Below are 25,586 nucleotides of genomic sequence, written 5' to 3'. Positions count from 1 at the left end.
TTTGATGGTTGGTATTTGGTAAGTTCTTTTTAGACTATCTTGTAATTTGACAAATTTGACTCTTGGGCCATATCTATGCATATCTATGTTGAGTCATGTATAGGCAACTTGATGGAAATTGTCACATCCATCTTTATTTAACATGGTCTTTTGATATGTACGGTTGATAATAATTCATATCACAATTTAACAAATGACAGCGTGCGCTTTCACTTTCGTTGATTTGATCTGATTAGAAATTTTTTTGTCTACCTTGAATAACATGACATCCACTAGATATTTTTTTACCGATGGATGCCACGTCATCAAGGTAGACAGAGAGTTACTTCTACAATAGAGTGATATTGTTATTTTCCGCAAAAGTGAAATTTAAAGGTGTCATTGGTTAATTTACCTTTGTAGATAATCAGAAACGGTTGAGTCGATATTTTTTTTAAAGCGAGACTTTAATTCACCTATATTTTTTATAGTTTACCTTTGTAGATAATCATAAACGGTTGAGTCGATATTTTTTTAAAGCGAGACTTTAATTCATCTATATTTTTTATAATTTACCTTTGTAAATCATAAACGGTTGAGTCGATATTTTTTTAAAGCGAGACTTTAATTCTCCTATATTTTTTAAAGCGAGACGCACCTCCTCGAATGACATCTTAGATACCAGTAGTGGTTTTCATGACATTTATCCGTTTAAAACACAATGAAAATGTTAATGAAATGTAATTTGTCATTAGTTTGCTGAATTACGCATGATCACTTCTAACATAAGCAATCATTAAATGCCCCAGTTCTCACTATAGGCTATATGCCATTCGAACTTTTTTTTTACAACTCATGACTTATTAATCTAGTGATATAGTGTTTTTTTTATAAATGTGAGATTGTGGGTTTACATCTTTGTAATGTAAGACAAATGTAGAATTTTGCTATAAAAAGAAAAGTGAGTTTATGGTTTAACTTCACAAACATCATGTACAATACTTTTAAGATCTCTTTGAAGTGTGAAATTTACTAAAATTATAATTGGGATTATTGAAGAAACGTGGATCGATTTACTAGTATACGATCAACTTTCCTCGGGTATGAGTGTGCTATATCACCGATGGTTTTCCGGAATATGAATTCTTCCACCTACAAAACGAGCAGCACCGTGAACTTACCCCTCAGAAAGGGACAGAGGGGTCCTCTTTGGGGTAACCCTCCGGTGTGAGAATAAGATATTGTAGGAGAAGATAATAATAATCTGAAAATGAGTAAGGACTTAGAATGTATTTTCTTGTTTACCTCCCCTTGTGGAGGTGGTGTGGTATTTATAGTATTAGGGTTTCCAATGATTGGGCTCAGACCCAATTAGGGCCTTTTTGGCCTCCTCCTATTGCTTCGCGCCACGTGTCCTTAGGACATCTGGTGCTTTTTCATTGATTATTCTCTGACCAAGGTATTTCACCTGACCCATGTGCAATCACGTGGTAGCACATGGGTTTTGCTGAGTTGTCCACCCTTCATTGGCAGCTGTCAATATCAGCATATTCTTTATTCCTTAAAGGATACATTCTGGAAGGTTGTCTAATGAGCACAATCATGGTTGTCCTTATCCTGATTTGGATAAGGACGTGGTTGATTATGTGCATGTGTGATATGCGCCTATCCTGGGGATGCGCGAGGTCTTCTCTTTATTCTCACGCGCAGATGTTTCATGCGCAGATGTGATATGCGCAAGCATATGTAATATGCGTGAGCAAATGTGATATGCGCCACGCGCAGATGCACCACGCGCAGATGTGATATGCGTGAGCATATATGATGCGTGAGCATATGTGATACGCGTGAGCATATGTGATGCGTGAACATATGTGATATGCGTGAGCATATGTGATATGCGCCACGCGCATAGGTTTTGGCTTTGTGTCTTCATGACATCCTGATTTCAAGCCTCTTGTCTATATCTTGTGGGTTGACCCGCCCCGCTCGATGTTAAGGCGGGTGCATACCTCTTCAAGCCCCCCTAGTCTAATGTGTGTCTTGTCTCGCATGAGCGAGGTAAGATAGATATTAGACTTAATAGTTTGCTCTTTTAATAGGGTTTGTCTTTTCTTTTTTATTTCTCATATGTGCGTTGCGCGAAATTCTATCCTTTTGGTTGAAATGAATCGTCCATGTACGTGGTTGGTTGGTGCTGACATGCGTCAGAGATGGAAACGTTATGTGTCAGACTTTTCGTGTGCTCGAGGTGCTACAGTGACCTTTCATGTCTCCTCATACAGTGTCAGGAACACGTGTCGCGCTCATCTTGGCCGGCACCTACGAGTGGGGGCGCGTGAGCGTAACTCTGATCATTACCTGTTTCTTTCTCTCTCCTGGGCCTATAAAAGCAAGCATTTTGAGTGGTTTTTTTCTTCATCTTCATTGTTATTTTCAGAGCTCTTTCTCCTTCAATTTTCATTCCGATTAAGAGCCTTTATCTTTTGCTTCCAGATTTCCGAGCTTAAAGTAACCGCTGTTTGATTCCCAATTGTATGTCTGATAACCCAGACACCACAATTTCCCCCAGCAAACGCCGTGTAAAATCGTTAGTTATGTCCACTTTGAAGAAGACCGGCAAGGGTAAACGGGCTGCCGAGGCCTCGTCGGAGGAGGTGGGGAAGAACAAAACGGTGAAGAGATGGGATGAGATTCCCTGCAAATTGAAACAGTCTGACTTCAATAATCTCGTCGCATCTCAGGGTTTTCTCCCTGAGTACAGCTGTCTGCTCCCGGAGACCGGACAAATGGCGGCAGATCCGCCCACCGGCTATATCTCTTTATACTCTCACTTTTTCACTCACTGTAACCTTCGTCTTCCGATGACAAGGTTTATAGGTGCGCTCCTTCAGTTTTATGGGATTCACATATCCCAAGTCCATCCTTGTGGACTAGTGCGCATGACTCATTTTGAGTTCATGTGCAAAGCTCAGCGCGAGGAGCCCACCCCTCGGCGCTTTCAATATTTTTACAAGCCAAAAATCCAAGATTCTTGGTTCTCATTCACACCGCGCAATCAGAAGGTTAAGTGCTGCACTGTTTCCTTCAAAAGCCTTCATGACTGGTCTGAAAAAATTTTTTATATTAAGGCTGGTGTGATTCCCATCCGCATGACCATGCGCGCGATCACTTCTGCGCCCGCGGATGAGAATGTTCTTAAGAACCCAACGGGCACATGGGTTAACAAGTTATCTGCTGAACCATCCCCCGCCAAGAATATTTGCGAGGAGGCGCTGGTGGGGGTTGGTATGAGCAAGAGGTGGGCCGACAGCGCGACTGAGCCTGTCGTCCAAGTTGATGGCTTAGGTGAGTTATTAGCTCATTGCATTATTTCTGCGCGAATATAATTCGTTTTGCTGATATCATTTGTCTTGTATTATGCAGTAAGCAAGGAATACGTCCACGCCGCCTATGACGAGCATATGGAGGGTGGCTCTGTCGCGCTGAGCGCTGGGGAAGTTGCTTTCCCCGATCGCTTCGATGATATGTTCATCCCTGTTGATTTAGAATTTTGCTTTGACAGCGATGCGCCTGGTAAGCCTTTGTACTTATGCTTAGGCCTTTAGAATACCAAATTTGGTTAACATTTCTGTTGCACGTATTGTAGATGCGCTCGAGAATTATGAGTTGGAGCTTGCGGAATAGGAGGTGGAGGAGGAAGAAGCTGAGGCGCCACAACTCAAGCGCAAAGCTAAAGGCAAAACTGGCGCAGGGGCCAGTAAAAAACAGAAGAAAAATGATGCCCCTGTTGCCCAGAATCCTTCTCCTACCCAAGCGAAGGGACTTGCGAAAACCAAGGGATTTACCTCCAAGTTTTCCTCGTCTTCTTTGCCTCGAGGTGTGGGCAATCCTCCCGTCCACACGAGGTATGGTGCTGCCACCTCATCTCTTCGCGCGGCGGACAAGGGAAGCGGCGCTGCGCCTGCTGTTTCATCTTCTCCAACAAGTATACTTTGTTTATATTTTGAGGTTTTTTGAGCGTGATTCCGATAGAGTTATTAATGAAGCTTTGCTCACTCAAATGTTTGTAGAGCCGGCGACTTTGGTGGCTCAACCTCAGGCGCGGCAAGGTACCGAGGCTGCGCCGAAGGTTGCTTTGAAGTCCCCTGCTTTACCCTCGAAAAGGGGGAAAATGGACTTCATGGCGATGCTCAATTCGCGGACGGCGGTGCGCCAAGGTATTTATTGCGCTTTGATTTTCTGATTTTTTCCTTTAGATCAAGTCATGAATCATTTCTCCTTGGTTTTTTCATAGGAATTATAGCTGGCACACAAGCTGCTGGTGGCACTGCTGGCGCCGGCGCCGGCGCCGGCGCCGTTAGTTCTGCTCCTGCTCCAACAAGCACTGAATCTCCTCTCATTGGGATTACTAAGGAGCAGGAGACTATTTTACGCGCTGATCTAACGGCGTCAAGACCTCCCTCGCCTCCTCCTGCGCGCAGCCCTCGTGAGACTGTTTTTTATTTTTCCAAGTCGCAGGAAAGAGACCTGTTACAGAGGATGATGAGGAGGTCAATTCTGAAGGCTCTGATGGTGGCCGCGCAAGCCCTGTAGCGCCACGAGATTTCGTGGCGCAGCCTTCTTCTCGTGGGGCTGGCGCTGACTTTTCTGCCGGCTCTCCGCAGGTATAAGTTTGTTTTGCTCCGCTGTGCGGACTTCCAGATTAGTGTTTAGATGACTAAAACGTTTCTTTTGCGTTGCTTTGTGTTTGCAGGAAGCCGATCATATATACCGCCCGAGCTGGAATATTACTGAAGATAGCTCATTTCAATCCATGGGCGTGTGTGAAGACTTCTGGGCTCACTCTGTTCCTCCGGCTGAAAGGAGGTTTTAGGAGGACCGCGCTCGCGTGGACTTGCTCAACGACCACCTTTTTGCTGGGTCTGCGTTCTTTGCTGCCTCCCAAGAGCTTCGCAATGATTATATAAAAGTGCGTGATGCCCTTGTGGAGGCCAAGCAAGAGGCTAAGATTTCTGCTTGGAATCTTTCTGACGCTCGAGAGAGAGCTGAGAAACTCCAAGCAGAACTTAGCGAGAACCAAGCAAGTGCCAACGCTGCCTTTGTGAAGCGCGGGCATGAGCTGCAGGCTGCGCGGGAGAAGCTGCAAGCGGCAGAAGCGGATGCGGCCAGGTACGCGCGTCGAGCGCGTGACTTGGAGTTGGAGGCAGAGGCGCGTGATCAAACTCTTGCGCAGGCTAACACTGACAAATCTTTATTAGAGAGTGAGGTTGCGCGCCTGAAGAAAGAGCTCGATGCTGCGCGAGCAGAAAAGAATGAAGCCTTGGCGGCAGCAGCGTCTGACAGAGAAGAGCTCGATGCTGCGCGAGCAGAAAAGAATGAAGCCTTGGCGGCAGCAGCGTCTGACAGAGAAGAGCTAAAACAAACCAAGGAAACTGTTGAGTTGTTAAACTCTCAGATTCCTGCTCTTGAGACGTCTGTTTCTTCCCTCGCGCAGGATCGTCAATGGCTAGTTTCACAGGGTGTGACTCGTTGCGCTTATGCGATGAAATACTCAGACGAGTTTCAGACCCTTGTGATGGATTGCAATGCTGCGTCGCGCTTGGTGGGTCGAGCTGAAGGGTTTAAGGATGGCTATGAATATGGCATGCTGAAGAAGAATCCATCCGACTACCCTTATCAGCTCGACGTTGTCTGCGCTGACATGGCCGAGGTGGGGGGAGAAGTACTTGAATACTCCAATTCCCATCATTGAGCAGGTATTTTAACCTTAATGAGTTTACCTTGACTTATTTTCCTAATCTTTTGTACTCATACTTTTCCTTGTGATTTGCAGATAGCCGCGCTTGCTGACCAGCCCGATCTTGGCGCGCTAAAGAAATTACTTGACGAATGTGAAGGGACTGGTGGCAGCGATGATGGCGCGGGCAATGCTGCCTCTGCTAGCGGCTCTGGCGTGGCCAAAGGACATACTCCTGACACTATCGTGATAGAAGACGACTCCATTCAAGACGAACAGCTTGATTATGGTAAGTTTGGAGATGAAGAGGAGCGGGCTGCGCCAGATGCTGAGGGAGGAGGTAATGATGAGGACGATGAAGAGGCTGATGTTGATATAGAGACTTGAAAAGCCCTTCATATTTTTTTTTTGTTTGTAGTTTTTATCTCATCATTTTGTAAATTTGTAAACTTCTATGTTTTGGAATGAAATTTTGTTTTTCCCTTATTCGCATTTTGCGCATTCCCAATTCATCTCTTTATATTGCATGTGTTTGCTTGTTGAATATAAGATATGCTTGCACATTGAAACTTGAACAAGGTTGTAAGGAAATTATTTTACTTAATCCTTGTCATATTTCAATTTATTTTGCAATATTCTGAATATGCTGACACGTGCCTTGGCATTCCTCTTTTGCGCGACGTTATCGCGCATTTATTATAGGGAATTATGAATGAGTTTTTTAGCCTTTACGTGTCAGTATGTGTTACTCTGATATCCATTACATTCCCATGCGCGACCTCGACCTGAGACCTTAACAACTATGTTTTGGCATGTGCTTTGCCTTAGCTGTGCTTAGGTATTTTTATGGTTTAGCTGCGCAGCATGTAAGATGGATGTTGTGAGTAATTTGAGCTAAGACTCATATTATTGGGCTAAGGCCCTGAGCTAAGGCTCATATTATTGGGCTAAGGCCCTGACGTTTTAGAGTTAAAACTCGTTAACGCGTTTGAGCTTGAAGCTCGCGCATGTATGTTTTACTTCGTTTTATTTTTAGTTTGATGTCAATACAATGTTGTCATATTGCTCAAAATTAATAAAGGGAAGTGTGAAACATGTATGCAAAAGGTAATAAATACACATTAAGAGAAAATAGCGCGCATCATTATTCATAATGGCTTAAAGGGCCTTGATTACAAACTTGACAACTTTTACATGAAACATTTTCTAAGCTGTGCTGCGTTCCATGTGCGCGGGATCTTCTTTCCATTCAAATCTTTTAAAGCGTATGCACCTTTTCCCAATTCTTCCGAGACTTGATAAGGTCCCTCCCAGTTGGGAGACATCTTTCCCGGGGGTATTGCGCGACTAGCTTCATTGTTCCGAAGGACAAAATCATTCTTCTTGAAGTGGCATTCTTTCACGCGCTGATTGTAATATTTTTCTAGTTTTTTCTTGTATTTGGCTTCACTGATGATAGCCGCCTCTCTACGCCCTTCAAGTAAGTTGAGATCCAACCTCCTTTCTTGCTCGTTGTCTTTTTTACTCATCATGAGCACTCTATAGGATGGGCATCCAATCTCTGCTGGAATCATAGCCTTTGTTCCATAGGTTAGGCTGAACAGGGACTCGCCATTGCTGGTTTTGCTTAATGTCCAGTGCGCCCACAGGACATTAGGTATCTCCTCGACCCATGCATGGGATTCTCCCTCCAACCTTTTCTTCAGCCCATTCAGCAAGCTTTGGTTCGCGCGCTCCACTTGGCCATTCCATTGAGGGTGGTATACTGAAGTGAAGACTTGGTTGATGCGCAATTCCTTGAGCCAACTGGATATCTTCCTGTCAGTGAATTGTTTGCCATTGTCGCTCACAATTTCCATGGGCAGGCCAAAACGGCATATGATGTGGCTCCAAATAAATTGCTTCATTGCCTCGGCTGTGATTTTTGCCAGTGGCTTGGCTTCAACCCATTTTGTGAAATAATCTACTGCCACTACCAAAAATTTTAACCGCCCTTGCGCTTGTGGTAAGGGACCCACAATATCGATTGCCCATTTGTGGAAAGGCCATGCGGAGGTCACCGGAATCAAGTTGTTCTTTGGCCGCATGGTGTTTGGCGCATAGCTCTGACACGCTTTGCATTTTTGGATCTCTTTTAACGCGTCCAAGTACATGCCTGGCCAATAGTAACCTGCGTTCATTGCCTTGGCAACCACCATGCGCGGGCCGGCATGTATTCCACAGATTCCTTCGTGTATCTCTCTGATCACATAGCTTGCTTCCTCAGCATCCAGGCATTTCATGAGCGGTCCAAGATAAGAGCGTCGATATAACGTACCATCAAGCAGTTCGTAGTTCTGCGACTTGTATCTTATCTTCCTCGCCTGTGCGCGATCGTCCGGTACCTTTCCCTCATTCAAGAATTCCATTATTGGAGTTATCCATGATGAAGGTGTTGTATGAATTACAAGGACAGACTTCGCTCCCACCGACGGGTTGCTCATTACTTCCACCCTGACATCTTTGCCAAAGTGATCGAAGCTGGTTGATGCCATCTTGCTCAGCGCGTCGGAAGACTTATTTTCACTGCGCGGAATGTGTATGATTCTGAAAGATTCAAATTGTTCGATGAGTTTTTTCGCCTGCTCTAGATACAGAGGCATGGTGTTCTCCTTGGCATCATAAAGGCCGTTGACTTGCGCTGCTACCAGGTATGAATCTACATGAGCCTCTAGCTTTTTGACTCCGAACTTGTGCGCGATGCGCAAACCAGCCAGCAGGGCTTCATACTCAGCTTCATTGTTGGTGCTCTTGAAATCCAACCTGATTGCGTAAGTATACTCATGATTTTCTGGATCCACCAGCTTGAGGCCTGCGCCGGACCCTTCGTTGTTTGAAGCTCCGTCAGTGAATAATCTCCAAACGTTTTCTTCATTATTGGCTTGTGGAGGGTCTAATTCGCGCTGAGCCTCTTCAACTTTTCCTTCAGGGATTTCTGCGATGAAATCAGCTAAGACTTGTCCCTTGATTGCTGGACGAGGCTTATAGGCGATCGTGTGCTCTCCTAATTCCAGCGCCCATTTTGTCAGCCTTCCTGAGAGCGCGGGACGCCGCAAGACTTGCTGGATGTTGTAACCAGTCAGGACTTCAATAGGATGACCATTGAAATATCTGTGAAGCTTGCGCGACGCATGCGTTAGTGATAAAACTAACTTTTCTATGATGGTGTAGCGCGTCTCAGGATCTGTCAGCACCCGACTTACATAATAAATTGGTGTTTGGATTCCTTTGCGATCCACCAGTAATACTGCGCCAATGGCGCGCTCTCCTGCTGACAGGTACAACGTTAAAGTTTCACCAGGAAGTGGAGCTGTGAGCGCATGCAGATTTATCAGACATTCTTTTATCTCATTGAAAGCTTGCTCGGCCTCAGGCGTCCACTTGAATTGGCTTTTTTTTAAGCAATTTCTCAATGTGTTAACGAATGGGGTAGATTTGCTTGCATGGTTTGCTAGGAACCTGTTAATTGATACCAATCTGCCATTCAACTTTTGAACTTCCTTCATGGTGGATGGTGAGGGCATGTCAAGGATAGCCTCCACCTTCTCTGGGTTCACCTTGAAACCATCCTTGGTGACCATTACACCGAGAAATTTCCCTTCTTCTACGCCGAATGTGCATTTGCTCGGGTTGAGCTTCATGTTTACTTCCTTTAGGCGCCAAAGGGTTTCTTCGATGTCTTTGAGCATTTGTTTTTCCTCCCTGCTTTTAATCACCAAATCATCCACGTAGACTTCTAAGTTTCTTCCAATTTGCTCGTTGAAAACCACATCCATGAGTCTTTGGTAAGTGGCTCCTGCATTCTTCAAACCAAAGGGCATTTTTGTGTAACAGAAAACACCCTTGTCAGTTCTGAAGGCAGTCTTGTCCTCATCTTGTGGTGCCATTTGAATTTGGTGATAGCCCTTATAGGCATCCAGGAAACATTTGAGCTTAAATGGCGCCACAGAGTCCACCTTCGCGTCAATGTTTGGGAGGGGGTAACAATCTTTTGGACACGCTTTGTTGAGGTCCTTGAAATCAATGCACATTCTCCATGACCCGTTGCTCTTCTTTACCATCACAGGATTGGCTACCCATGTTTGGTATCGTATTGGGCGGATGATATTTGCGCGAAGTAGATCTTCTACTTGCTCATTCATGGCCTTTGCCTTCTCATCCCCCATGACTCTTTTCTTTTAAGCAATTGGCTCTACAAACTTGAATGTGTTGAGAGAATGCTGCGCCAGGTCTCGCGGAACCCCAGTCATATCAGAATGTTGCCACGCGAAGACCGATATATACGTTGTGAGCAATCTTTTCATTCTCACCCTTGTGTCATTTGATATCGTAGCTCCAATTGTGATTGTTTGTTCTGGGAATTTTGGGTTGAGAATCCATTCCTCTGGCGCGTTGTTTGCCATTGGAAGCTTCATTCTCCCTTCTCGCGGTGTACTTGTTACTGCGCACAACTTTCCTCGGGTATGAGTGTGCTATATCACCGATGGTTTTCTGGAATATGAATTCTTCCACCTACAAAACGAGCAGCACCGTGAACTTACCCCTCAGAAAGGGACAGAGGGGTCCTCTTTGGGGTAACCCTCCGGTGTGAGAATAAGATATTGTAGGAGAAGATAATAATAATCTGAAAATGAGTAAGGACTTAGAATGTATTTTCTTGCTTACCTCCCATTGTGGAGGTGGTGTGGTATTTATAGTATTAGGGTTTCCAATGATTGGGCTCAGACCCAATTAGGGCCTTTTTGGCCTCCTCCTATTGCTTCGCGCCACGTGTCCTTAGGACACCTGGTGCTTTTTCATTGATTATTCTCTGACCAAGGTATTTCACCTGACCCATGTGCAATCACGTGGTAGCACATGGGTTTTGCTGAGTTGTCCACCCTTCATTGGCACCTGTCAACATCAGCATATTCTTTATTCCTTAAAGGATACCTTCTGGAAGGTTGTCTGATGAGCACAATCATGGTTGTCCTTATCCTGATTTGGATAAGGACGTGGTTGATTATGTGCATGTGTGATATGCGCCTATCCTGGGGATGCGCGAGGTCTTCTCTTTATTCTCACGCGCAGATGTTTCATGCGCAGATGTGATATGCGCAAGCATATGTAATATGCGTGAGCATATGTGATGTGCGCCACGCGCAGATGCGCCACGCGCAGATGTGATATGCGTGAGCATATATGATGCGTGAGCATATGTGATACGCGTGAGCATATGTGATGCGTGAACATATGTGATATGCGTGAGCATATGTGATATGCGCCACGCGCATAGGTTTTGGCTTTGTGTCTTCATGACATCCTGATTTCAAGCATCTTGTCTATATCTTGTGGGTTGACCCGCCCCGCTCGATGTTAAGGCGGGTGCATACCTCTTCAATTATTATGTTTAAACATGCGAGGTTGGTTAACGAAGATATTGAAATTCATTTCAATAAATTCTCTCATTTTTTTAAATGGCTTTAGCGAAAACTGGTTGTCGGGGGACTCAAAAAGGCTTGCAACTGGCATGCAACCCATATTACCTAAGTTTGAATCCTAGAACAGTGTGGTGGTCTCCCCTATTAGTGACTTAAGTACCCTATAAGGTACATGTTTTACGAGTCCATATGACCATATCCTTCATCATATGTGATATGTAAACGATCGTCTACGAGCATCATATGCAACAGGTGAGCTATCAGTTGATCTTCCATGGTAACAAGAGACTTAATCGTACCGATTCATGGACTTAGGAGCATGTCTTCCCCTCTGGCCACAATATCTAGTAAAGGTCTGAAACACCAACCAAGTTCTAAGACTCATGGCCCTAAACAAGGCATGCAACTTTGGAGTTAACGAAATGACTAATGATAGTGTTTGTGAATAAGCAAAGTCGTTCACGAGCTATTTGAGATAGGATCACTAAAAATTTGTTTAGCACATGGATCATTATTAGAAATGCATCATTTATATTATGACAAGAATACTAATGTGTGATATAAATGTTTTTTTTACAAATGACCATGTGTTCACAATCTATCATCGTGATGTCGGAAGCAAAAACTCATACCGAAGATGGCAAAAGGAATGGCCCACAATCAAAAAGTTCAAAAGAAAACACAAAGTGTACAAAAGCCCTCACGGTCGATTGACAAATCGATCGTGAGAAGTATATAAAGACCTATTCAAAATTGTATGACGTAAAGAAATGACCACTTTGGTCGATGCTATGGTCACTCCATGCATTATGTGCCCAAATATCAATCCAAATAGAGAGTAGCACGGTTGTACACCTTGCATTGATCGTCCGATGGTCATTCAAAATATACGCGAATTAAAGCAAAGGTACTATTACTACCCACTATCAATGTTGCAATCTAACCGTAGATCGATCGATTGTTCCACTACTAGACAATTTTCTTAACCATAGATCATGATCGATTGTTCCACTACTAGATACTTTTCTCAACAATAAAAGCAATGTAGACCAATAGAATCGAGATTATAAAAAGATAAAATAGCAAATAACAAAGTGTAATAGCTAAATAAGGTTTTGTGTAGTGGAGATGAAAAGAGAGTCCAACCGACAGCCACATCAGCATTAACGGACACCAACACCACTTCATGATAGCCAAAGTGAGGCGCCAAATCGCCAATGGAGAATTGGACAAAGCTTTAGCGAGGGTGAAGATGGAATTTAAAGCGGTTCACAACATTCCATCAATAATATTAATTTTTTTTATTTAATGTATTAGTTAAAATCACATTCATATGAAATGACGGTTAAGCTAAAGTCCCACTTGTATACGTGATAATGACCATCACCTTTAACATGCCTCACATAGTCTAAGTACGATGGAGTCTAGATTAATCTATATCGACTAGAGTGAGAAAATAAACCGGTTAACCGAACTGACTCGAAAATCGAACCAAAACTGAACTGGTTTGAACCCGATTATGTAAAAACCTGTTTGAAACTGATTAAAACCGTAGGTTCGGAACCGGTTTGTACTTCTCTCCACCAAAACCGATTAACCGAACCGAAACCGGCCAAACCCCGAATCGAAACCGATCGTACATGGTCAAAAAACCAGTTTCAACCAAAACCGGTTATTTGTTTTAAACCAGGTTGCACATCTCTTTTTTTTGAACGACCAACAAACATAAAACGCTTAGGTACCCCCAAACTGGGTGACACAATGGCAAAAGGCCACCTCCAAGTAGCCCAACCCAGCCGTCGCCCTTAAGCGCCTCCAAGTTATCTCCAGTTTCGAGGAAAGACCCACCTGCCCGAAGACATAATAGTGATAAATCCCGATGTTGCAGGATCGAACCGAAAATCACTAACCAAGTCTTTCTTCAATGAGCCATCCGTAATTCCGTACGAAAGAGTGTTTGTTGATGTGTTAAAAAAAAGAGAAAAAGAATACCTAGAATGCTACGCAAAGTGGAGCTTTTTACCCGAAACAGAACACTAGTGTGCCGGGATGCAAGGAAACCATGAAAACAGAACGCTTCAAATCAAACAAACAGACAATCGATTCTGAGATTAATAATAATAATAATAATAATAATAATAATAATAATAATAAGAAGAAGAAGAAGAAGAAGAAGAAGAAGAGAGAGGATGATATCACATATAACAGTCTTCTTCTCTGTCCTCTGGACGATCACAATTCTCTACGGCGAGAAGTTCGCTTTTATGGTGCCACCTTTCTTCACCTGCTCATGGCCGGTAATAATAATAATAATAATAATAATAATAATAATAATAATAATAATAATAATAATAATAATAATAATAATTTATCATTTGTAATTGTTTTATGTTCTATATTTAATTCTGCATGTTAATAGTTTGAATGCAAATAAGTTTCAACTTCAATATGCATTCAATTGCAACAGATTACATAACAATTTATGAATTCAAATAAGAGGATGCTTATTAGTTTAATTAACCTAACAAAAAGCCCCAATTTGTAGGTCTTATTATTGCATATACTAATAATAATAATAATAATTACTAACAACTAAAACAAAAGTCACCAATCTACATTACTTATATACTCTACGGGTGCAAACTAGCCGAGCTACTTGAAATTGGATTGATAAAGCTTGAAACGAGCGGAGCCGAGCCTTGCCGTATCGAGACTGGCTCTCAAATGAAGCTCGTTTAGTTATCGAGCCTGACTCGAGCCTTGTATGGGAAGATCGTTAAGGATTGTCGAGCCTTAACGAGCCTTGTGTATTTTTAACTTTGAACTCGTATGTATTTATATGTATTAATTTCACACTGCATAGCTTAGCTTAGGCTCATTTAAGGTATTACACACGAGCTTGAGCCGAGTTTAAGCTCGTTTAAGGTTTTTCTCAACCTATAAAAATAATTAAATGTGTATATTATATATATTAATATTAATTAATAAATAATAAACGAGCTAAGCCCGAGTTTGAAAAAACGAATCACGAGCCGAGCCGAGCTCGAGCCATACAAAAGTGCTCGAAATGAGCTGAGCTCAGGCCTAGTCGGGCTCGGCTCGTTTACATGCCTAATATAGAGTAGTTAGTCTTTTGATTTTGAAGTTTAGGTATAACTTGCTTGCGACACAGGGGGTAACATTCAAGTGTTAAGTGATAAATTATATGTTGAATTCACAAGAAACATACAATAACTATACATCAAATAAGTTACTTCTTTTATCTTCTTTTACAAACTACTTTCAACATGCTGTGTACATTTTCATTATTTTTAGGAACTCATATTCTCATGTTATTTCTAGATGGATGCAGTCAATAATCCTGGTGATTATGTGAAGATTGCAGTGGTCACCGATCCACAGGTATTCATCATTTGTATAACATTATCTGTAATTTACATTTTTCTCCAGTTTTTTACACAATTTCCATGTTCTTAACAGCTTATTGATAGAACATCTCTTAATTTAGCTCCCAAATCACTAAAACTAGAGATTATGCAATTCTATACTGACATCTTCATGCGCCGGGCGATGTTGACTTCCATCATGCCTTTTAAACCTGATATGGTTTTGTTCTTGGGTGATTATTTTGATGGCGGTCATGTTCTTTCTGATGAAGAGTAAGTTACACATACACTTTCTTTGTTGTGAATATTTTTACTTTCTGATATTTAAGTTTATTTTCTATTTGGTGTTCCAGATGGCAGGATTCTTTGAATCGTTTTACGCATGTTTTTAATCTTAAGACTCTTGAAAGAGTTACAAATAATCAAGTGTACTTTCTGCCAGGTAACCGTGATGTTGGTTATGCAGCATATCACTCTCACAATCCCGAGGTAATCATTATGTTTTCATATGCTGACGGACGATTGCTGCATCAGTAATATGATGTATTATGGTTTATAACATGCTGTTCTTGTCTTTTTTTATTTAATTGTAAGGTAATAAAGCGCTATGAGATGGTATTTGGTTCAAGGAACTATCACTTCACAGCAGGTGAAGTGGAATTTGTTGCTGTTAATGCCCAAACACTGGATGGTATATAAGTCTTCAATTATTTAAATTCATTTAAGAAACATAAAAATATGATATATTATTAGTAATAATGTGTTATCCTCAGGTCATCCACAACAAAACCAGACCTCTGCTTCATGGAATTTTGTTAGCAATTTGTCCAGGGGTATGCAACTCTCGTTTACATGCTTATCTGATACGTAAATAGCTGCTGCTGCTGCTGCTGCTCAGCAGCAGCAGCAGCAGTGGTCGTCGTGGTCGTCGTAGTCGTGGTAGTCGTAGTAGTCGTAGTAGTAGTAGTCGTAGTAGTAGTAGTAGTAGTAGTGGTAGTAGTAGTAGTGTCTTTTATAGACTCTGTTTCACCTCCAAGGGTTTTATTAACTCACATACCACTCTATCGACCTAACTCGACTTCATGTGGTTCCAAACGTTCTTCATCTGTCACAAATCAGGTTATAATTTTGTATTTGATCAGATTCTCACTTTCTGTGTGTGTGTTTTTAACTCGTATTCACCCTTTCTTTTTTTTTTCATGTTTAGATAGTTTCCCGTGCAACCGATGATCATGACATGGTGTAATTTTTTAATACTATCTCCTTATTTTATCTCCTTTTTACTAAGAATGCAGTGTTAATAAAATGCCACCAATGCAGGTATCAAACTTTTCTTACAAAAGAAACAACAAATAAAATACTGGATTCCATCAAACCCGTATGTTCTCTCTTCATTCCCTTGAAACCTATTAATCATGATTGATGAATGTAATGTCAAATGAAACAGCTGTGGGTATGAATGTAAATCAACAGGTACTTGTTTTGTCGGGTCATGATCATGATCATGATCAGTGTTCTGTTACTCACAAAGCTCAGGATGGGGCTGTAGTAGAAGTACGTGCGTTTATTGTTTCCCTGGATGTTATGAAATTAAATTATTTATTTATGTGACTTTGTGTAGCAAACTCTAGGAACGATTAGCTGGCGACATGGGAACTTTTACCCGTCTTTCATGTTACTAACCGCGAGTAAAATTAGATTTCTAAATGCATCGAATTCTGTGTCAACTCGTCTGTGTTTACTTCCTGCACAGACCTTCATATACATATGGTAACCGTATATTTTCTTAAAATTTCATGTATAGCACTACAAAACGTGTTAAATATCATATATACCCAACCGAAACTTAATATATCATATATGTCCATTTCCTTAAAACAATTCAAGAAATGACCCTTCTACCCTTATTTTGCTAAAACTTTAAATTTCCATATTTTTACATTTTATCATTAAAGTTCTATATTTACTCGTTAACAATATTTTTCTCAAATTTGAGATTTACTTTCTCATTTTTTTTATAATATTTGAAAACGAATAATCTTAAAACGACACATTTTAATTTAAGCCGCCTTAAACTTTTAGTAAATTTAACTCAACTGTTTAATTCCCTTCATGTTGATTGTATATTTATTTCAAAACCGCGCGAACCTGTTTACATACATTATCTTATATTTTGTAATAACTTAGTAAGACGGTTAATTCTTGAATTTTTTTAAATGAAATGGGTTAATTTGATATTTAACTGGTTTTAAGGGTATACATGATATTTTATGCTTGGGTTGGGTATATATGATATTTCACAATTTGTAGGGGTATATATGAAATTCATTAATAATTATTTATACTATATAAGAAATTGTTTAATAATTAATATATACTAATTTGGTGATAATTCAGGTATATCTTGTTATTTGTGGTTACTCTTCTTGTGACTCTCCTATGGCCAGCGAACGGGTTGAACATCCGTCTACATATTAGTGAAAACATGAGTCACATGTTAAGTGTTTTTAAAAATAACACCAAAGAAAAAGATGAAGATGAAAACTGTGAGTATGAGATGGTTTGGGATGCAGAAGGGTCAATGCATTTAATCAAGAAACCGGTAAAGACTGCTACTTTACGGTTAACCGAGAGGGTAGAAAGGTAATTTACTTACAAAAAGGATATCCCAGTGTTACATTGTAGCTATAATTCGTGTTCGATTTTTCTTTTGTGCATTAGGGGGAATGTTACAATGCGATCGGCAGCCAAGAAACCGATAACACAGGAGATTAGTGTTGTAATGCCACAAGATGTAAGTGGTCAACTGGGTCAAGATGCTGCTGCAAGGTTGGGCTCGGTTAAAACCGGTAAGTCAAAGGTAAGACTGGTGGTTAGGAGGTTAGTGCGGGCTTTTCAAGTGCTTTCGGTTGTTGCTGCGGTTAATGTGCCTGTTTATGTAATGTTGCTTTTTAATGATTGGATCGATAAATGAGGTCGAACCAAAATTCATTTTGGATCTCAGCTAAAAAAATTAGAAATAAAAAATCGATTTGCTTTTGCTTTCAGTAGTTATTTCCTTTTAATTATTTTATTTTCTTTATCTCACTGCAGTTAATCACATTTATGTTCCTAGTTTGTACTCTTCAATTGTAAGCACAAAGTGCATTTCAAAATTGTTTTTCGCGATATTTTTGTTTGAAACTAGTGATAACGAACGCTCTACGGTATACTTCTACACATATGTTAGTTTATCAATGCGGAAAACTTTGATTTTAGTTAAGTTTGTAATTACACCAAGTAATTTGCACACGCAACATGTTACAAAGTTTAGTGAACTTAACTTGCAGTGGTTATAGTGCTGGTCGTGATAGGGGTGATGGACGAGGAGCTGGTTGTCATCGTAACCCTGGTGATTCTTCGTCTCTTAGTTGATTTGCGATTGATACAAATTGCTTCATGTTGTTGATGATAGTGTGGATGAACAGGGTTTCACTATGCATGAACCCCCATCGACCATGGTGGGTTTTTATTTTGGCAACGTGAAGGTGAAGTTACTATTTTACCCCTGGGTCAAACGAAGTTTAACGGTCAGTTTTAACGTTGGGGAAAGTGGGAAACGACTGGTTCACATTGCAAAACAATGCATACTGCATGTGTTCACCGTGGAAAAATCCACCTTAGCGAGCGGATGTTGACTGTTGACCACACGTGCATTTTGCACTTAAGTCTAAGCTTTAAAAGAAAATTTCTACTTTTAAAATTTTATGCAATAGTTGTAAAAGAAAAGGAGAAAGTAACATTGGAAAACAAATCATGGAAATGTGCATAAAAATATTATCTTCTTGTAATCTCCTCGACTCTTTCTTCCAGCTGCCCGAAAATTTAATCAAGTAATTTCGTCCAATGGGAACAGTAAGAGGGATCCCCATCCTTCAAACAACAACCCAAAGCTTCCAAGTATTGGCCGCAACGTCCATAGAACCCATCAAACGAACCCACATCCCATGATCTTGTAAAGCTATCATCAAACCTCCCCTTTTCACCGAAAGGACCATACACTATTTTTTTGTTTGTCCAAAAAGATAATGTTGTGAATATATCACCGCATTCACGGCTCACGTAACTTCCGCCGAAGGCAGTTATCTCTTCTTCAGCATCAAACTCTATCTGTGGGAATCAATAATTTTCATGTTAAACATTTATCAAGTCTTGATCCTTCTGTTAAATCATTAACTCACACATCAATATTTTACATAAACAACTTAACTTTTTTAACTAATGCACTATTCGGACGAGTTGAACCGGATTTAATAAGTTGATGCCACACCCACTTTGGTGTGTGTGTGTGTGGGGGGGAGGGGGGTAAGGTGGTTTGGATACAAAATAGGAGGTCAAAGGTTCAATCCTCATACTATTCAACATTTAACACTAAAGTATGAAACTTCACACAAAAACCGAGGTTTAGGAATTAGGATAGAATCACACAAATCCCATATTTGAAAGGATTGCGCTCGCAAAATGGTCTAACTCACAAAACACGCTATCTTGCAAAATATACTAACTAGAAAATTATCTTCGCTCGCAAAATGCTCACAAAACAATATAGTTTGCGATCCAGGATAGCTTGTGATGTGCCTAAAATTACACATATTTATTGCTTGATTTTATCCCCATATCATGCATGTTTACTGGAAATATCTCAAGATTTTATATATATATATATAGAGGATGAATCATGCGAGAAGTCAAGTTACATCGATAAGTGCGAGAAAATTGATCTAAACTATTGATAACGTACGATCAATGGTATATAATAAATATGACAATTTTGTAATTACTATGGCATTATTATAAGAAGTTTTTAAATGAAAATGGTAAGAGTTGACATTTATGTGTGTATATAATCCAATTATCCAATTAAATGAATTTAACATTCTTAAGCCACAATGTCAGTTTCCTCTTTTCAAGCTTTTCATTTTAATGAAATTGATTTTGTATTTAGACAAGAATATAACTCTACTTACTCCTACATTTAATTAAATTATTTTTCCAATGACTAATTATACTTTATGGTTAATTTTGTTTTCAACTTTTTATATATATCTTGTGAAATATAAGTATTTTGAATGACCCTACACTGAAATACAATATCTACATTATAATACTTTCCATTCATTTTATGTCTGGAAGTTTGGTCTACACCTATATACTCTTATCTTTTATATTTCCTGCACAACATAAACAATGTTTACACTAAACAAAACTATTATTGTAGGTTAAAAATAGTTGATATCTTATTTATGTGACTACTATGTTGTGTAGGACATATATAAGTGGTGTAGGTTAATCTGTTTATGTTGTGTATGAAACTTATGAGTTATGTATGGTATAATTTTTTTTGTGTATGCTATAATCTGTTTATTTATTGTGTAGGAAACATTGTATGATATTTTTTATTGTGTATGGTATGTGTATGTTGTGTAACAAACTTAATAATTGTGTATGGTATGTTTGTGTTGTGTAGCGAACTTTATTATTGTGTATTGTATGTTTATGTATTGTGTAAGGAAACATTATGTGTTTTTTATTGTGTATGGTACGTTTACTTGTGTAGGTAACTTGATAATTGTGTAGGATATGATTATGTTGTGTACATGTAGTGAACTTGTTTATTATGTATAGTATGATTATTTTGTGTAGGGGGCTTGATTATTGTGTAGGAATGTAGACATCTCAGTATTTTGTGTAAATTTCATGTTATGTTGTGTAGGATATCATGTTTGTTATGTGTGCATCCAGTATTTGTTAGGTATATTGGCGTTGTGTAGAATTATTGTTTATGTGTAGGTTGTAAAATATTATGTTTGTTATGTAGTCACTGTGTACTTTTTATGTGGAATTTCATTTTTTGATTTTTTTTATATTAAATAATACAAAGTTAATTTTAATGTATACTTTTGTTGTTTGGTTTTTCTTTTAAACTAAATGAAAGTCATGTGGTGTTTAAAATTTAATAGACAAAAGAGACTTGGTTTTGGTAAAAGAAAATATCAAATGCATAACGAATAGCGACGATACTTAAATTATATTATATACATTAATATGTGTTTTGATTATGCCTACATAGAATCAAGTTGTATTTCATTCATAGTAAGAAAAACCAAAAACGTATAAAATTTGCTTAACATGATCGAGTAAACTAACCGACATAAAATATATGTATAGGTTTATTTGTTGTTACCCTTTAATCAGAATAACATAACTGAATTTGGCCTTTTAATTTTATTTTATTTAAATTTATTGATAGGATGAACAAAATTAAGCTATGGAAATTAGGAAAAAAAGATTTAGGTAGATGATGAACTAAAATCAATTAACGATAAATAAAAAGCAAACTAAATTAACATATGGTCATTTGTAACTCCTGTTATATTTATTAGTTACCAACTAAGAAAATCCGAATACTTTACTAACATGCCCTCGTATTTAAATAAATAAAAAATTAAAAGAAAATTTGTGATTGGTTAAAATCTCTTCTCACTATAAGTATATTTTCTCATTTGAACCTAATCCTATGTGTGTGTGTATATATATATATATTAAATACCAACTTTCAACATTCGGTTTATTTATTTTAGCTAAACATTATATATATATGTACTCTTTGGTAGCGTTGTAAACGAACAAAACGAATACGAATAAGGCATTGTTCATGTTCAGTTGATAAGGAAATAATGTGTTCACAAACGTTTCACAAACATCTACCGAACGAGATTTTATGTTAGTGTTTGTTTGTTAAGGAAGATAATGTGTTCACGAACACAAATAAAATCGGCGGAGCCTAGAGATTAAGATGGACATATTCATTAATGTGAATAATAAGAAAGTAAATGAAAATAATGCAAAAACAATGTGAGAATATGGTTTCCTATTTTGTGTAAGGATAATAAATTAAAGAATGTAAAATGTTTAGATAAAATAAATAAATGTACAAATACTTTCATGAACAACATATGCAAACAATCATTACGAAAGTTCATGAACACATTATCAAACTTCACGAGGACAACTGAGCATACAGGGGCTCTTTTGTTTGTTTAACTAATCAAATGAAATATTTTGTTCATGTTCGTTCATTTATTAAACAAACAAACACAAACTTCCCGTTGAACGGTTTACGAACTGTTCACTACACGTTTGGTTCGTTTACTTCTCTACGGTCTTTGGCAACTTTAGCTGCGGACGTTTGTTCATTAAAATTTTTCCACAAAAGTTTTACTTATATATTTTTTTGGCTCATCAACTTTGGTTTCAATTATTTACTTTTTGACCCCTCAACTTTGGTAATGAAGCTTTTAGCTCAAAACTTTTAACATAACGAATTGGGCCGATAAAGACTGACTTCCCGCCGCACACCCACCCAACGCACGGCAGTTTTAGAACATGTAACGCATTTAACCCATTTCGCCGCAACGCACGAGTTGAAATACTTGTTTGATTAAAGAGTTAATATATTATAGTTTATATATGGTTTGACCTATATGACCATTTTAGTCCAATAACTTTTCGGATGGAGGTAGTGGATGAATAGCTTATAACTTGCTGATGTTTTAAAAACACCGAGATTCTTTCAATAGATTTTATTTAAAAGGAAAATTGGATTTTAATAATCCCAACTTTATGTATTTGGCTAATAATAATCATAACTTTGAAAATAGCTGTAACTAGTCCCAACTTTCACACTATTTGTTTTCACTGGACCTCCGTTAAATTTTTTTTAACACTGTTAAGTTTTTTTCAAATTTCAAATTGATTTTTTAGGGCTTTTGATCGGAATGAGATTATGAATCCATTGATGTAAAACTTAACTTTAAATGACGCTTCAAAAAACTTGATTTTTGTTAATTAAAAGTTTAAACGCCGGAATTGAAGCATCCTTTAGTCGTTTGGACCACCGTTTGGAGATAAATTTTACATCAATCGACTCGTATCCTCATTCCGATCAACGACCCTAAAATATCAGTTTGAAATTTGAAAAAAATTTAACGTCGTTAGGTTTTTTTTAACAGAGGTCCAATGAAAACAAATTGTGTGAAAGTTGGGACCAGTGACAGCTATTTTCAAAGTTGGAATTATTATTGGCCAAATACATAAAGTTGGGATTATTAAAATCCAATTCGCCTATTTAAAACGACAACTTTCATTCAAAAATTAACCATGTGTACCTGGGTTTCATTAAAAGAAGTAAAAGAAAACATACGAAAGGAAATGTTTTCTTTTTAATTTGGAACGAGAGAGAAAGAAAAAAAGAAATAAAAAAGATGGAAAGAAATGAAAATACAATGTCACGATGGAGCACCCTGTGCTCCTTTCCCACACCGCCATGAAGATAATTGAGTCCTCGTGCCGCACCAACACAAATACGCAGGCGTTGCTCCCATGTGAGGTTTTTTGAGTCAAGATGGTTTTCCAGGCTTCCATTATCCTCGTAATAGAATCCAATGAGAGAAACAAGGTTGTCATGTTTGTAACTAACAATCTCCATTAGGAACTCACGTTCTCCTTGCCCGCCCTCCACGTCTAACCTCGGCGGAGGAGGGGAGTTGACCTTTGTAGACCGGACCAAATCCACCTTTTCCTAGTAAATTTTGGTCAGCAAAGTTGTTGGTGGCATATTTGATATCCTCAAATGGGATTCTCAAGTGATCTAGTTCTTGAAGGAGAGTCATGATATGTAAATTTTGTTTTCAAAAATGAAATGAAACAGCCAAAACCTGAAGGGGAAAGAAAATGGCAACTTAAATAGATCTGAGATTAAATCAATTATTTGACAGCAAATTGTGTTGACTCTAAATTTATAATACATCTTGTTTGGATATATGAATGTAGAGACATGTGCATTTAATATGAATATAACTATTTTATTGCAAAGCTTATTTGAATTCAATGAAATTATCTTATAGGCAAGCTGGCAATCTGGCATGGAATAACTATATCAATTTCATTCTATATTTATGTTCGATCGTTTACTTTTTATGTTCAGATTAACAACTAAATAGTTATATTGCCTTTAAATTCTTTTAAATATTTTTCAGACCTGCCTAGATGATCGGGCCGGGCGTTACTTTTATGAAAAATATCAGTACAAAAAAAGCTTCATGACAAAATACGGAACCTTGTACAAGCCTTTAGAGAGTGTCAACATTTTTGTTTAGACTATACCAATGTTGTAAAAGTATGTTAACAATGCCGAGTACCTTCTGAGTACTCGCTGGTGAGTTTCTGTAACTCTGTCTAGGTATTAAGAATCGATCAAAGTTGGTAAATCTTAGCCAGAATCACATGCAGTCAGTAAAATTGGGTCGAGTACTTTGACTTAAAAAAATAAATCATTATTCGTATTTCTATGATATTAAATAACCAATATCATTTTCTCAACTAATGATTAGCAATTTTAATTTGTCTGTTAGCTTAAATATATTGTCTGTTAGCTTAAACTACACAATATATATGCGTTGACACTTATCATTTAAAAATGCATTTCTCTTATTTATATTTATATTCACATATTTTGTTATAAATATTAGTATTAGTATACTTATGATAATTGACATATATATAATATCTAAAAGTTAATTTTCTTTATAGTTACAATGTCGGAGTACTCTCCGAGTCATGGCAAAGTATACCTAGGATCAGGGGTGGCCCGGGCCCCTCCTGTTTTTTACGTAATAGTGTAAATTTACCCGTTTTCGTCCGAAAATTTTGATACGTAGTGTAAATTTAGCCTTTTCGGACGAATATTTGAGCCCAGCCCCCTCGGTCAAGTTGCTGCTGCAAGATCGGGGACCGGTTAAAACCGGCAAGTCAAATGTAAGACTGGTGGTTGGGGGGTTGGTATCGACATGCGAAGTCAAACCAAATACATTTCCGGATCTCAGCTAAAGATTTAGAAATAAAAAATCGACATGCTTCTGCTTTCTGAAAAAATATTCAAAAGCACATTTTAAGTTCTAGTTAAAGCTTTGATATTGAAAGTGAAATGAAACCTGATGTAATAGTAAAACTGGTCATTTGAATTAGTAGACTAATTTCTTTTCAATTCTCTTATTTCCTTTATCTTCCTAAGTTGTTTGTACTCTTTAAGTAATTATAAGGACAAAATGCATTTCAAAATTGTTTTTCACGATTTCTGTCTTTGAAACTAGCGATAATTACAAACGCTCTACGGTATACTTCTACACAAATGTTAGTTATCAATGCGGAAAGTAAGATTTTAATCAAGTTAGTAATTACACCAAGTAATTTGCACACCAAATATGTTACAAAATTTTATAATAGCAATTGAAATATATTTTGTAGTATGCAAGATATGAGTTTGAGGAGCGTTTATCGAATTCATTCAGTATCAAATTTTCAAGATACTGTATGTTTTGTAGTATAGAAGATATGAGGTTGAGGATTGTTCATCGATTTCATCCAGTAGCAAGTTTTGCCACTGATCTAGACATGGCTGAAGGTTTTAAAAGTTGGCACGAAAGCTAATTTCGACAATCTTTGGTAAGCAGTCAAAGACCATAAAAATTTAAGATTTGTTAATTTAAAACTAATCACAAAGAATTAGAAACTTTTTGATTAAATTAGTGCTTAAACTTTATTATGTGGTAAAGGAAAATAGCAGGATTAAGTGAATTGTTACTGTTTTAAAAGAGAGAGAAAGAATCTGGAAATCAAAACTTTTGTTGTCAAAAACTGAATCTGCTCATTTTTGAAACAATCAAATTTTTTCATAGGTTTAGGTGATTTCTGTATAATAAAATCATAATACTAAGATATGATTATATTATTTATATAGCAGGATCAATGCTGGCCCCACCACCTATAAAAGAGCCTCGTTTTTTCCTTTTCTTTTGAAAGAACGTTGTCTGAAAAATGCATTCTAAAAATGCCACCCACTATAGATACGTACAGATGAGGTGGAAAATACTCCAAATAACATCTCATAAAAATTTCTTATCGTGAATGATCTTAAGACGCTAC

General features: G+C 38.4%; 1 protein-coding gene across 1 annotated transcript; it reads left to right on the top strand.

Moving 5' to 3' along the window:
• The first annotated feature begins 13,289 nt into the window (after positions 1 to 13,289).
• Positions 13,290 to 17,583, top strand: LOC143537124 (uncharacterized protein C630.12-like). The gene is made up of 13 exons (XM_077030960.1): positions 13,290 to 13,475; positions 14,521 to 14,580; positions 14,659 to 14,837; positions 14,918 to 15,053; positions 15,159 to 15,255; positions 15,338 to 15,397; positions 15,583 to 15,683; positions 15,772 to 15,806; positions 15,885 to 15,942; positions 16,038 to 16,118; positions 16,186 to 16,334; positions 16,962 to 17,207; positions 17,286 to 17,583. The coding sequence occupies exons 1-13, from the start codon at positions 13,368 to 13,370 to the stop codon at positions 17,536 to 17,538; spliced, it is 1,563 nt and encodes a 520-aa protein (XP_076887075.1). The 5' UTR covers positions 13,290 to 13,367; the 3' UTR covers positions 17,539 to 17,583.
• The last annotated feature ends 8,003 nt before the right edge of the window (positions 17,584 to 25,586 follow it).

Source organism: Bidens hawaiensis, unplaced genomic scaffold, assembly GCF_021521415.1.
Source record: "Bidens hawaiensis isolate Kalapana, Puna unplaced genomic scaffold, B.hawaiensis_p1.1 tig00000780_1, whole genome shotgun sequence".
Taxonomy (NCBI): domain Eukaryota; kingdom Viridiplantae; phylum Streptophyta; class Magnoliopsida; order Asterales; family Asteraceae; genus Bidens; species Bidens hawaiensis.
This window is presented reverse-complemented; position numbering and strand designations above follow the sequence as displayed.